Below are 14,801 nucleotides of genomic sequence, written 5' to 3'. Positions count from 1 at the left end.
TCAAACCGCTCTACAGATAATGCCATCTCTCATCACCCCCATAAATCTTTTACTCATCTGGACACTAGAAAAATCCATTTTTTCCCTCAGCCTTGTAATGTGTGTGCGTTATGAGTGGGCGCATATAATTTGGCACCGTGTCGGTTCACATTCTCTGTCTCACTCTGCCCTTTACAGAAACACTGCTCTGTCGCAATTCTTTTCAAAGGTAAAGTGCAGGTTCATTTGTATGTTTTACGTTACAGCAGTTATTTCATTAGTATGTGCTCACACGAGTGCTAATTCCTTGCAGTCTTTCTGTTAATGTTAAATTTAAATGAGAAAGGAGAAAGGTTTACTTTGTAAGAAAGTCTCATTAGAAGGTTAAAAATAAATTTTTTGCCTTAGCGTCCCTTATGTGTGCGCGCGCGCGTAATTTTACACCCCGCCGGTTTACACACTCTCTCGGGACAGGAAGGGCTTCACACACACACACACACACAGCGCCTGCACGCATAAATGGAAACACTTATCTGTTGGGATTTATTTTTAGTTTTTTTTAAAGGTAAGGTGCAGGTTAATTTGTTTTATTTTTACTTTATATTTTGTGTTAATTATTTTTATGTATTTATTTTTTTGGGCTGTGGAACGAATTTCCATAATTTCTTATGGGAAAATCAAATTTGGTTTATGAGTGTTTTGGAATATGAGCCCGGCTTTCGTTGATGATGGGGGTCTGGTAGTTCCTTTCCCGGTTACTGCTGAAGTCCACTATCAACTCCTTTGTCATACTGATGTTTAGAAGGAGGTTCCTCTGGCACTAGTTCTCCAGATTCCTAATCTCCTTTATGTAGGCCATCTCGTTGTTGTCAGAAATCAGGCCCACCATGACCAACTTAATGATGGTGGTGGAGCTGGTAGTGGCCATACAGTCATTCGTGTAGAAAAAGTACAGTACGGGGCTCAGAACACAACCGTGGGGGATCCAGTGCCGAGAATGAGGGAGGCTGAGACTTGTCCGCCCATCTTAACTGCCTGTGGTCTGCCAGTTAGGAAATTAGAGATCCACTGGCACAGAGATGAGCTGAGAACCAGGTGCTCCAGGTTGGTGGTGAGTGTGGAGGGAATTAGGGTATTAAATGCTAAGCTGTAGTCGATGTAGAGCATTTTAACATAATGTTAAAACTGTTACCATGTTAACACTGGTTGGGAAACATTCTGACGTTCTCAACTGCTTCCGTAAACACGCTGAGGTCATCAGAGCTGTTACAGAACATGTCCCAGTCTGCGTCATCAAGTGTGTCCTGTAACGCGTTGGTCCGTCCTGTAACGCTTTGGTCCGTCCTGTAACGCGTTGGTCCGTCCTGTAACGCGTTGGTCCATCCTGTAACGCGTTGGTCCGTCCAGCGCGCGACCTTCCTCTGAATCAGAACTTCCTGTTTAAGCATTTGGAAGATGGCAGCAGGGTCGGATTTCCCAAACGGAGGGCGAAATTGTGCCTTGTAGCTGTCTTTGACCATTGTATAACAATGGGCCAGTGTCCTTTCGCCCCTGGTGGGGCAGGTGATGCGTTGCGCGTTTGAGGTTGGCGCTGTTAAAGTCCCCCGCCACAATGAGCGCATCATCCCGGTGCTGTGTTTGGTGCTGTGTGAGTGCCTCATGCAGCTCGAATAAGGCAGTGTCCGTGTCCACTTGTGGTGGAATATAAACTACGCTGATTACCGCTGGACTGGACGTTGGTGAGCAGGATGCTAGGCAGAAGTGTGCGGTGTGCACAGGCTCTCAGCCTGTTCCTGAGGCTTGCTCGTTTCCCTCAGATAAAACGAATTTAAAATCACAGTACTAAAATTAGGGTACAAAATTTGAATTTAAATTAAATATAGGTGCTTCTTATTTTACATTTAGCAGACACTCATATCCAGAGCGACTTACATTTTTATCTCATATACATCTGAGCAGTTTAGGGTTAAGGGCCTTAAACAAGGGCCCAACAGTGGCAAATTGGTGGTTGTGGGGTTTGAACCGAACTGTAATCCAATGCCTTTACCACTTAACATTCATGATGTGTAACACTAGCGTAGCCAGAAAACAGACATTGGGTGTGCATCAGAAAAAAGTGGGTGTGCCACAGTTATTGTGAGATTAATGTGCAAAAACTATATAAAAAAACTAAATAAGCTACATAGCCTTTATATGACTCTACTTTTATTTAAGTGCACTCACAGAACGTTATGATTTTGTAAAATAATGAAAGCAAATGGTGTGTGTTTTTTATTGGTTTCGGTGAACTTGAGCGTGTCAGAAAATTAATCGAAACTCCATGTATACTTGCTCACAGACGTAAAAAATATTTTATAGAAAGCGAAATGTCTGCTTTTACCTAAATTAATTAAAAATAATTTTTAATTATATACAGTGAGTACTTAACCAGAATGCCTATTACCGCCATTGCTTACTGCCGCGGCAAAACGACAGTTTACAAGCCGCAGTTTTAAAATATAATTAAGTCATAAAAAATGTTGTATCAAGAAATATAATAGTGATGGTTATTTCCACATATGTACTTTATACAACAAACATGAAACATCTGAACCAGAGCTATTGATATTTACTTTACAATAATTGGTCAAAAAAAAACATTGGTTAAATGTTGTTCAAATCAAGTTCACTAGCTGACAATTTTATTTGTACAAGAATAAACTGTTATATAGCATATCTTGGTATCTGTTTATTAATATTTAGATTCTGAGTTATTTCTGGTATGTTAAACACGTTAGGTTATGTTGGGTCATATGAGATATGAGTAGTGGGTCATTTACAAATAAACACCTGGTTGGGTTATTTTGACCCAACAACTGGTTTATTCATTATTCTCTCGTTTCTCCAAATGGAGTAGTAGGGTTGGACCAGAATATTTGAATATTTAAATATTCCTTTGGAGGGATGGCATTCGATTTATAATTTTGAGATTCAAATATTCGAAGAAGAAGAAAAAAGAAATTAACACGTGACATCGGTTTCTGCGAAAAAGTTCTCATTCGCGCTTAAATGACTAGCCCTTGCGGCAACGTCAACATCATTTATTAAAGTTAGCATTTATTAACGTTTTATTCATTCTGAAAATGTCGAGACTTGCCTGTATCCATATTACACAAAAATGCGACTTTGCACTCCCTTGTAGCAGTTGGATGAACGGTACTTAACATAAAAATGCAACAAACAGACAGACACAGAGAGATTCCTGCCTTTATAAGAGATAAGAATATATTCAGCCTCCTCCCACCGAAGCTTCGAATATTCGATGTTGATCGCTAACGAATACTCGAAGTTCAAAAAATGGTATTCGGACCAGCCCTAAATGGCCGTCCGCAAAATGTTCAAAATATAACTATTGTGTATTGTTATTGTGTCACAAGTGTAGTTTTAAGAGTTGTTTAGGCAAGAATGTGTATGTATACAGCTCAAAACCTCCATCGGTTATTAAAGATAGCGTGTATTTAGAAAAAATGCCCCAACGATTTCAGAGATTTAAGCTTCAGGAAATCTCCTGGCGCTTTGCGCATAACACCGGCTCAACGCAGCCTCATCCCAGAAAAAAATTCTAAATGTTTTCTAAATGTGGGCTATTGTTTACTTACAATATTTGTTCATTTTATTTAAATGAGGTTTGGGCTCTGGATTTTCATTTGCCATCGTGATCCTCCTCCTTAACTTCCTACGTAGTCTAATCAGCGTTCAGCCGCACACAAAGTTTCAGAGCACCAAGGGAATTTTGTTGTACTAAATAATATTTATGCAGTTGTTGTTCTTTTAGTGTTACTGTGTGTGCTGAGACAACAGACAACATTCAAATGCAAATAATTCACCCCTCCCCAAGTGTGAATCAGCTGTTCTCACCGATACATTCAGAGAAACTGAAATGCACCCCCCTTCCCACTTTAAGATCTTCTTGGATCTAAGAGTCTTCTGAAGAACTGCAATGCTTCAGGCCTCTTTTTAAATTTGTGTAAATTTCATCTTGTGGATTCTAGATTCTAAATATTACATTGTTACTGTTTTTAATCCCTGGAATGGAAGAAATTGAGATTTTCCTTATCATAACATAAATTTTATTGCTTGTAATCAGTCTATACACAATTTTCTTTGGTATTTTTATAAAATATTGATATTTTATAAAAAAAAAAATAATTAAAAAAAATCCATTTGTCTTTTCCATTTGTAAAATAGCATAAAAAATCATGGGTTGTGTATAGTGATAAAGAAAAACAATACAAGGCATCTCAACAATGTCAATTTTAGAATCCGCAGAAGCTGAGTGGTCTGAGCACAACCTCTCACAGGCGCACTTTTTTTCCTAAATACGCTGTGTTCACGTGGGTGAGGCTAAGAAACATGCATCTCAGTTTATTAATTTTACCCCCTTTTAGTTGGGGTAAAGTGACTGCTGTGCCTTACCTTTTTTCAGCACAGCTTCTGTTTCACTAAATAATCCACAACGTTTAATGAATATGTAAGACCTATTGACACCTCTTAACACACACAGACACACACACACATACACACACACACACACACACACACACATCACACAACCCTCCCCCAAACAGCGCAGCAATAAGCATTTACTTACATCTAAACTTCTAAACATCTAAAAGTTGTTTACATAAATTACTGATCAATAGCTCATGATACATACCTTTAAACAATTTATTCATACAGATGTACCTGTTTTACATGAAAATTTACAGGCTTGTTACTGAATGATTTACCCCGATAAAGAGCCATATAAGAACAGTGACAGCTGGTACACCTAAAAATTAATGCAGAACTATTTTTTTATAGTGTAAATAAAAATGCTTTTATAAACGTGAGCTATTGTTATCTACTTCGAATATTTGTTTATTTAATTTAAATGAGGTTTGGGCTCATGGTGTTGAGCATCGTAATCCTCCTTTCATTTTCTACGTAGTCTAAATAGCGTTCAACCGCATGCATACAGTTTTCCAGAGTGCACCAGCAGAAGTAGACGAATGATTATGAATGCATCGGAAAAACAGCAAGGAGACTAACTCTGACCATTTTAATTAATCATTGATAAATTAGTGATTTCTTTGGTTTCAGGTATGATGAAGGTGATCATGTCATCTCGTCGTCTCCGCACTAGTGGACGCGCCTATAATTCTCTTTTCATACGAATTACATCATCTAAATGTTGTTTTCCATAAATTTATGTAAAAGCAGACATTTCTCCTTCTATAAGTATATATTTTTCACGTCTGTGAGGCAATGTTTCGGGTTCATTTTCGAACACGCTCAAGTTTACCAAAAACAATACAGAATAGCGCACCATGTTTACTTTCTTTATTAAACAAAATCATACATTTTTTTCGTCATTGTGAGTGCACTTAAATAAAAGAGTCCTATAAAGGCTATGTAGCTTATAGAGTTTTACAATATAGTTTTTGCACATTAATCTGGCAAACTTTTTCTAATGCACACCCAGTCTGTTTTCTGGCTATACGCTTTCCTTAAATTCGATGCAAATAAGAAACTAAATTTAGTTTCCTATATTTAATTAAAATTCTAAATTTGTACTGTAATTTTAGTACTGTGATTATAAAATCATTTAATTACAATGTTTTACTTGATTTTATCTGCAACTACATGCGGCTTTAGACGAGCTGCGGCTCATTATTCCTGGAGAGAATGAACTGAGGCCTCAGTCTATAGTTATATAGCGCCACTCAGCGGTAAAAGCCAGCAAATGCACAAACCCAAATGCTGTCGCCGTGAGGCGCGGCGGTAAAAGTAGAATACCGCTTCTCTACCATCTGTTGTCTACCAATTCGTATGAAACATGAAATATAGGCGCATCCACTGCTGCGGAGATGACGAGATGACATGATAACCTTCATCACTACAGCCGAAAAAAAGAAATCACTAAATGATCAATGAATTATTATAATGGTCAGAGTTAGTCTTCTTGCTGTTTTCCCCTCCGACGCATTCATAATCATTAGTCTACTTCTGCTAGTGTGCTCTGAAAAACTTTTTTCCATGTGGTTGAGCACAGATTAGAATACATAACATTTACATTTAGGCATTTGGCAGACGCATTTCAGAGATTAAAAACTATAACAATGTCAATTTTAGAATCTAGAATCCAGGAGATTTAATATTTACACAAATTTAAGAAGAGGCCTGAAGCACTGCAGGTCTTCAGAAAGGCCTCAGATACAAGAGGGTCTTAATGTAGGGAGGGGTGCATTTTAGTTTCTCTGAATGTAAGAACATCTCGGGTTACTTTGCTGTAACCCTGTTCCCTGAAAAAGTGGGAACAAGATGCAACTGGTTGTGAAGCATGTGTGTATCAAACAAGCCAAATTTTGGCTTATATAACCTCGGTCAGGTGACGTTATCTGATGGGGTGAACCTGCAGGTTATAAATAGGAGTGAACCGGAAACATCCTCAAGTCAGTTTTTTGTCTGAAAGGATGTCCGGTCACGCCAGCAGTGCGGAATTGGAGCGCAGCATCTCGTTCTTGCTTTTTCAGGGAACAGGGTTACAGCAAAGTAACCCGAGACGTTCCCTTTCAAAAGCTACACTTGATGCTGCGCGAAAACGCTTTGGGAATGAGAACACCAATGCTGTCGAACTGCAAGTGTCTGGACCCCCAGGGTTGTGTTGCATGTGCGCACAATAGCCAAAGAGGTCTCAGGCATAACTTTGGGATGCTAACTCAAGGACCATTGAGCCCGGAGTAGCGTGGACATCCAAACTATAAAATCTGACAAATGTGTGCGAAGAGGACCAATCTGCCACATCACACACTTGCTGCAAGAGGACACCTCTTGCCAGATCAATTGATAAGGCAATCCCCCTGGTCGAATGAGCCCTGATTCCTATAGGCAAAGTGTGACCACGCGCTCCGTAGGCTAGGGAAATAGCATCTGTCATCCAATGTGACAGCGTTTGTCTTACGCCACTGTCTAGTCCACATACTGGACACAGTAAGTGAGGTCTTTCCTGCTCCGGAGCTGTAAAAGGCGGAGGACAGAAAGCTTTAGGAACAACTGGGTGCATGGTCTAGAATGGAACTTTCAGAAGATAGTTTGGGTGAGGATGCAGAATAGCTTTGACTAGCCCAGGGGCGAAGTCTAGGCAGGATGAGGAGACTGATAAGGAGGCAGATCTCCAATTTTCTTTAGAGAAGTAATAGCCATAAGAAAAAATCTTAAGGGTCAGAAGCCTGACAGGCACTAACTCTAGTGGTTCGAAAGGGGTGTCAGCCAGACCTTCGAGCAAAATCGCTAAATCCCAAGAAGGGATCGTTGCTCTAGTGGGCGGTCTAAACCCTTTAGCTCCACGAATAAAACGGGCAACTAAAGGGTGAGGAGAGGAGAAACCAAGAGAAGAGATATTAGATACGAGAACCATACTCTGGTCAACCAACGAGGTGCTATCAATAAGAGACGCAAACCCTGTTGACGGACCTTCGCCAGGACTCCCGGGAGCAGAGCTATCAGAGGAAATGCATAAAGACGTAATCTGGGCCACGTATGGGCCATCGCATCCAGACCCAGGGGAGCTGGAGGAGTCAGAGAGTAGTAAAGGGGACATTGTGCTGTTTCTTGCGAAGCAAAGAGGTCCATCTCTGCTACATAAAATTTCTCCTGATTTGACTGACTACTTCGGGGTGGAGTTTCCATTCCCCATGTGTCACTGCTTTTCTAGACAGCGTTTCTGGGATTCTTTGCTCCCACATTCATATTCCCCGGAATGTAAATCGCCCTGAGGGACAGGAACTTGTCCTGTCCCAAAAGCAGAAACTGGTGCGCTAGCTTGTTCAAGCGGCACGAACACAGTCCGTCCTGGCGATTTATGTACGAGACTACCGTAGTATTGTCCACCCGCACTAGGACATGATAGCCTCTCAACTGCTAGAGGAAGTATTTCAGGGCCAGAAATAGAGCTATCATTTCAAGGCAATTGATGTGCCACGTGAGAAGATGACTTCTCCAGATCCCTTGGGCTGGACTGCCATCTAAGACCGCAACCCAGGCTGTGAGGGAAGTGTCTGTCATTAGCATCTTGCGACAAGACGGACCTAGAGTGGGACCCAAAGTCAGAAACCGGGGTCTGAACCACATAGGCATGTAACCCTTATTTGCCTCTGGGGATTGGCCCTTGAGTGAAATCCCCTGGCTCTTAACCACAACTGCAACGATCTTATGTGGGCTTTTTCAGGGAGTATGATGTCCCAGGAGAGAGAGATAGCCTGCAAGCGTCTCTTCGATCTGGGGCATCATCGTATAACTCTGCCCCTTTTGCATTAACGATATTCGAATAATTCGAAGTCGATTGCACGAAAACACGGGATGAATTAGGCTTATTCCATAAACGAGTTAACTCGTCAAATTGTTGAGGCCCCTCCCCCTGGTCACCCGACAGGAATCTGTCTTCTAATTTTGAGCGCTTACATCTCACTTCAATGGCCAGTCGATATGTGATTCGACCGCACGTGTTACTACTTCCAGTAACTCTCATACGCTCGGTCATTCTGACATCTCCATTTCTGCCAAAGCAAGAGAGGAAGTCTCTTCTGCCCATTCACAAAGTGGACGCTAAAACTTCCTGATCCGGCGAGAGCGTAAGAAAAAGGGGGGATTACGTCTCATGCGCATCTGCCAGAAACATGCGCGCGAAACACCTTAATAGGAAGGAGATCACAGTGCTCACACTCTCCCTCAAACACAAGGTGGTGCACATCATCAGATGACGTCACCTGACCGAGGTTATATAAGCAAAAATTTGGTACACATATCTGCGATGGGTTGGCACCCTGTCCAGGGTGTATCCTGCCTCCTGGGATTGGCTCCAGGTCCCCATGACCCTAAATACACACATGCTTTACAACCGGTTAACCAAAGAGATGTTCCCATAGTGTTTTCACGCAGCATAAAGTGTAGCTTTTGAAAGGGAACAGCTGATTCACACTTGGGCAAAGGTGAACTATTTGCACTTAAAGGTTGTCTGACATTGTAAAGCACACAGAGTAACACCAAAACAACAACCACCTAGAATAAATAGGAATAAGAGGCCCTGATTATACTGCATAAATATTATTTGGTACAACAAAATGTCTCTGCGCTCTGGAAAACTTTATGTGTGCGATTAAGCACTGATTAGACTACATAGGAAATTAAAGAGGAGGATCATAATGCCGGCTTAACATCCAGAGTCCATCCTCATTTAAATAAAATTAACAATTATTTTAAGTAAACAACAATAGCCCATGTTTAGAAAAGTATTTTTATTTAGACTTTATTAAAATTAATCCTGCATCTATTTTTAGGCATGCTGTCACAGGCAAACACCAGAGGCCACATGCCAGTTGTGTTTTTTGAGTTTTTTGTATGTGACTTCATTTCCCAGAGTGCACCTCGGTCAGGTGATGAGTTTGAGTTTCTTTGTCTGGCATCCGTTTAAGTTAAGTGGGTGTGAATGTTTCCATGTTCTTGGTGTCATGCCACTTCCATAGCTCCTAGTTTGTCCTGTTTTTGGTTTTGTTCTGTTGATGTACTGTCATGTTTTGTTCCTAGTTTGTTATGCCTTATTTCCTAGTCTGTGGTGCTTATATCCTAGCCTATGTTTAGCCTAGCTATTGACTTGCCTAGCTCCAGTTTAGTTTAGTTGTTAGCAAGTGTCCATTTATGTTAAGTTTTCATTATTAAAAGACTTTAAGTGATCTCCTTCTGCATATATGCCTCAGTATCTAAAGCCCACACACAGCACCCGTCACACATGCCAGCTGCCACTTTTTATTTAGACATTTTCAATACATATCTTATAATGCACACATGACATAAAACATTCCCCTATCTTAATATTTTAACTATTTACTTTAACTATTTAAATGATTAAACTATTTATTTTACCATTTCAATTACTGTTACATTTACTTAAAATAACATTAAGAAAAAAATAATAAAACTTTTAAAAATATTATTGTTTAAATGTGGGCTAAAAAACTGTTGTCCTCGAAAACTTTAAAAATCAATCTGATATACTGTGCTAGAGAAACTCCAGGGTGGGAACACTGCTTTGTGGAGTTCAAAAACAAAAAAAACTTCAAAACAAACATTAACAGCCTCCACCAAAGAGTCTGGAACGCGGAGTACAGGATGCATCACACAGCCACGATACATTATACTATACCAGTATTATACCAAAGAATACCAGTTAGAAATACCCCAAATAAAATACCTCTGCTGTTTTAACCACTACAGAGACATCACAGCCAGCGATAGTTTTCGGAAAATTTTTCAGAGAGGAGGCTCTGTTGGGCGGGGTACATGAGTGCAGAACACCTAGAAATTGCCTGGAGCTCAACTCTCCGAAAACATTGGGGCAATTTTTTAAAATAGACGCTATCTTTAATAACCGATGGAGGTTTTGAGCTGTACACACATGCATTCTCGCCTAAACAACTCTTAAAACTACACTAACACATTAATGAACAGTGTGACACAATAATACTAATATTTCAAACATTTTGCAGGCTGCCGTTTGGAGAAACCAGAGAATAAAGAATAAACTGGTTGTTGGGTCAAAATAACCCAACCAGGTGTTCAGATTCCACTATCTAAAGTTATCTCAGATCACTATCTTGTCTCAATTCAAGTGTGTCACAGTAATAATGTACGCACAGCGCAGCGCTACCGTATGAAACGTACATTCACATCAACTACCAAACAGAGTTTTATCAGTAATCTCTCAGAGTTCCCAACTTCGATTAGATCACCGTCTGACCCCACCGAACTCGATCAGGCGACTGAATATTTAGAGTCGACATTTCGCTATACCTTAGATAATGTAGCTCTAGTTAAAAGAAAAATTATTAGAGATAAGAAACTTGCTCCCTGGTATAACGATCACACGCGCATTTTAAAACAGACCGCTCGGAAATTAGAACGTAAATGGCGTCAAACTAAATTGCTAGTATTTCAAATAGCATGGAAGGAGAGCATCCTGAACTATAAAAAAGCTCTTAGTGTAGCTAGATCAACATATCTCTCCACTCTTATAGAAAATAACAAAAATAATCCTAGATTTTTATTTAATGCCAAATTAACCAGAAATAAGACCACTGCAGAAATCTCCACAACAACATCATGCAATAGTGAGGACTTCATGAACTTTTTTAATAATAAAATTGTAAATATTAGGCATAAAATTGAGGTTTTGAAACCGAACAATGTAATTGATGCAGATGTTAATCTAGCCATGTCAGATCAGAACCTAGAATACTTTACTCCCCTTGAAGAGAATGAACTAATTTCACTCCGCCAAAATTCCTCCAGAGCGCTGTAAAAGACTTGTTGCAAGTTATCGCAAATGCTTGATTGCAGTTATTGCTGCTAAGGGTGGCCCAACCAGTTATTAGGTTCAGGGGGCAATCACTTTTTCACACAGGGCCATGTAGGTTTGGATTTTTTTTCTCCCTAAATAATAAAAACCATCATTTAAATCAATTTTGTTATCTTTGACTAATAGTTAACGGTTTTTGATGAGCAGAAACATTGAACTGTGACAAACATGCAAAAGAATAAGAAATCAGGAAAGGGCAAAGAGTTTTTCACACCACTGTATAAGATTTTATACACAGTCAAGAAATCGAACATCCTGTCAGATGAGAGATCTGCCTTAGTTAAAGTAAGCTTTGTGGATGGCATTGTTCTTTACTGTAAAAAAAAAAAAAAACGTCCTCTGACTTTTAACTGTTTTTACTTTCAGTAAACTTAATGTGTAAATATTTGTATGCACACTAAAAGAATCAACACCATAAGACATAAACTAAAAATGTTTCACAATGTGTCCCTGAATGAAGGCAGGCTCAAAATCAAAAGTACCAGTCAGTATCTGGTGTGGCCACCAGCTGCTTGAAGTACTGCAGTGCATCTCCTCCTCATGGACTGCCTATTGCGGACAGTCTGAGCACTGATGGAGGGATTGTGTGTTCCTGGTGTGACTCGGGCAGTTGTTGTTGCCATCCTGTACCTGTCACGCAGGTGTGATATTCGGATGGCAATTTATTGCCCTAGCCACATCAGCAGTCCTCATGCCTCCCTGCAGCATGCCTAATGCATGTTCACGCAGATGAGCAGGGACCCTGGGCATTTTTCTTTGGGTGTTTTTCACAGTCGGTAGACAAGTCTCTTTAGTGTCCTGCGTTTTTAGAACTGTGACCTTAAATGCCTACTTTTTGTAAGCTGTTAAGGTCTTAACGACCATTCCACAGGCGCATGTTAATAAATTGATTATGGTTAATTAAACATGCATGGAAAACATTGTTTAAACCCTTTACAATGAAGATCTGTAAAGTTATTTGGATTTTTACAACATTATTGTTGAAATACACAGTCCTCAAAAAAGGACGTTTCTTTTTTTGCTGAGTATAAAACTCACAAAATGCGCATATTATTACAGTTGAACCTTGGATTATGAGCATAATTCGTTCCGGAAGCAGGCTCATATTTTAAAACACTCATAAACCAAATTAAATTTTCCCATAAGAAATAATGGAAACTTAAATTATTTGTTTTACAGCCCCAAAAAATTTAAACATAAAAATAATTATATTTAATAAAATAAAATATAAAGTAAAAATAAAACGAATTAACCTGCACTGTACCTTTAAAAAAAAAAAGTAAAATAAATCACGATAGAAAAAGTGTTTCCGTTTGTGCGCGTAGGTACTTTGTATGTGTGTGTGTATGTGTGAAGCTAAATTTAGGAGCCCCTCCCTCTCTCCCCCTTCTCGTCTTACACAATTACCCTTTTTCCACTCTTTTCTCACACACGCGCGCACAGAACGGAAATACTGTTTTATTGAAAAAATAAACAATAAATCTCTCTAATGACACTTGATTGAGCGACTAACAGAATCACTGCTGTAAAGTAAAAATTAAACAAATTAACCTTCACTTTACCTTTGAAAAGAATCGCGACAGAGCAGTGTTTCTCTGTAGAGCAGAGAGAAAGAGTGTGTGTGTGTGTCTGTGTGTAACTGTAAAGGTGAAAGTAGGAGGGGTCTGTGTGCGTGGCACGGTGTCCAATGACCCGCATAGAGCACAAAGGCATAAAGAGCAGGCTGATACAGAGAGACAAAAATGGATCTTTGACCCCTCTAATGGGACTTGTTTTTTCTTTACATGCACGCTGTATACACACGCATACAGACACAAAACAAAATATGTTTTACGCACACACCTGGTCACAGTTTTATAGTAAACAGTACATGTACAACGTGCAGGGATGTTGATTATACCAGTAAGAGCACTAAAACCCAACAGGGGAGACGATTACCCACAATTCCGCAGCGCAAGAGAGAAAAAAGCCGTCGGCTCAGTTGTGATCACGTGACACTCAGCGTCAAAACAAATTTGATTAAAAATCTTTGCTCGTCTTGCAGAACACTCGAAATCGTGTTACTCGCAATCTGAGGTTTCACTGTATATACTGTATTATGTCCTTGATATAAATTGTATGTTTTCTGACAGAGAGGGTTTTTATAACATCACTTTATTTTAGACTGCATAGTTAATGTGTGCATTCTTCTTATTATTATTATTCTTCTTATTCTTATTCTTATTATTATTATTATGGTCACACAAGATCTTATAAATCTGTTCTATGTTTTGCCTATTTGATCCTTTTTAAAATTTTTGCTCATTCATGTATCAGCCGGTGAGAAAGAACTTTTCCAGACACTGACCTGTTCCTGTAGCCCTCACATACAGCAAGCAACCAATATTCCCTTAAAAAATTAAAATTTTCTTTTTGACTGATTCTTTTCACGTTAAAATTTTTACAATGCTGTGGCCTTTGTGTAACTCCTGTATGAATTTTACTTTGAGTTGAGCAGTGTGACACTTAATATCTTTGTCAGGTTGTGTGTCAGTATGATTTAGTGATTTGCCAGATTGTGCCAGATGTTATATTGTGTAAATCTATTACACAATAATAATTGTTTATTGTATTATGCACAGTTAAGTTCATTCCATTTATGTATTTATTTTTACAGATCTAAAACTCAGTGGTAATAGTAAACTGTAATCTGTAATGTTCACCACATTAAAACCATCAGGTTAACAATATTAAAATGTTGGTTAACAAAATTAAAAATATTAGGTCAGACGTCAATATGGCCACTGACTAGCCTCAGGTGGTGCTAGTTGTGACTTATTACTGTATGCTGTTAATTGAGGATTTTTCAATAAAACTATAATATTTCTTAAATGTTTCTTAAGTAAGTCTTGGGTTGTATCTCAGTTGTGTCTCTTTTGTCTGTTTCTCCTAGGTCAGCTTTAGGAGAAATATAAAAGACAAATTTAAGCTTGTAATGAGAAGTCAATTCACTCATGAGATCATCATTCTAAGCAAAAAAATTAAAATGCTATGGATATTTACAAAATTATATGTTCAAATGTTTTAAAAGTCCTAAAAATATAAATGTGGAGTTTAATATAAGATGCTCAAAGGCTTGGGGTCACAGAAAATTTATTAACTCAAAATTGGTGGAGATGTAAAAACAATTTTTTTTTAAATACAGTAGCACCAGTATATTTCTCCAACTTGTTTAAACATTGTTTTCAATCGTCCTTCCAGCACCCATGTATGCACACACAAACATATTAGAGCACCCTTACCTGGTCTGTTGGTGTGTAGTCATTCTGCCGCACTGAATCAATTCTGTCCATGAAGCTGAAAATCAGATAATACAAAAATCTGTTTTTGAATTTCACATCAGGAAATTATA

The 14,801-nt window shown here is 39.0% G+C and overlaps 1 protein-coding gene across 2 annotated transcripts in view; it reads right to left on the bottom strand.

Annotated features, from left to right (window-relative positions):
• Positions 1-14,801, bottom strand: part of gnal (guanine nucleotide binding protein (G protein), alpha activating activity polypeptide, olfactory type) — a 167,847-nt gene that overhangs the window by 24,420 nt on the left and 128,626 nt on the right. For both annotated transcript variants that reach the window (XM_053487796.1, XM_053487797.1), the window contains exon 6: positions 14,692-14,746. In XM_053487796.1, the coding sequence (XP_053343771.1) occupies positions 14,692-14,746 (55 nt within the window). The remainder of the gene's footprint in view (positions 1-14,691; positions 14,747-14,801) is intronic.

This window comes from Clarias gariepinus, chromosome 26 (genome assembly GCF_024256425.1).
Source record: "Clarias gariepinus isolate MV-2021 ecotype Netherlands chromosome 26, CGAR_prim_01v2, whole genome shotgun sequence".
NCBI classification, from domain to species: Eukaryota; Metazoa; Chordata; class Actinopteri; order Siluriformes; family Clariidae; genus Clarias; species Clarias gariepinus.
The sequence above is the reverse complement of the archived record's forward strand: the minus strand, read 5'-3'. Positions and strand labels throughout refer to the sequence as shown.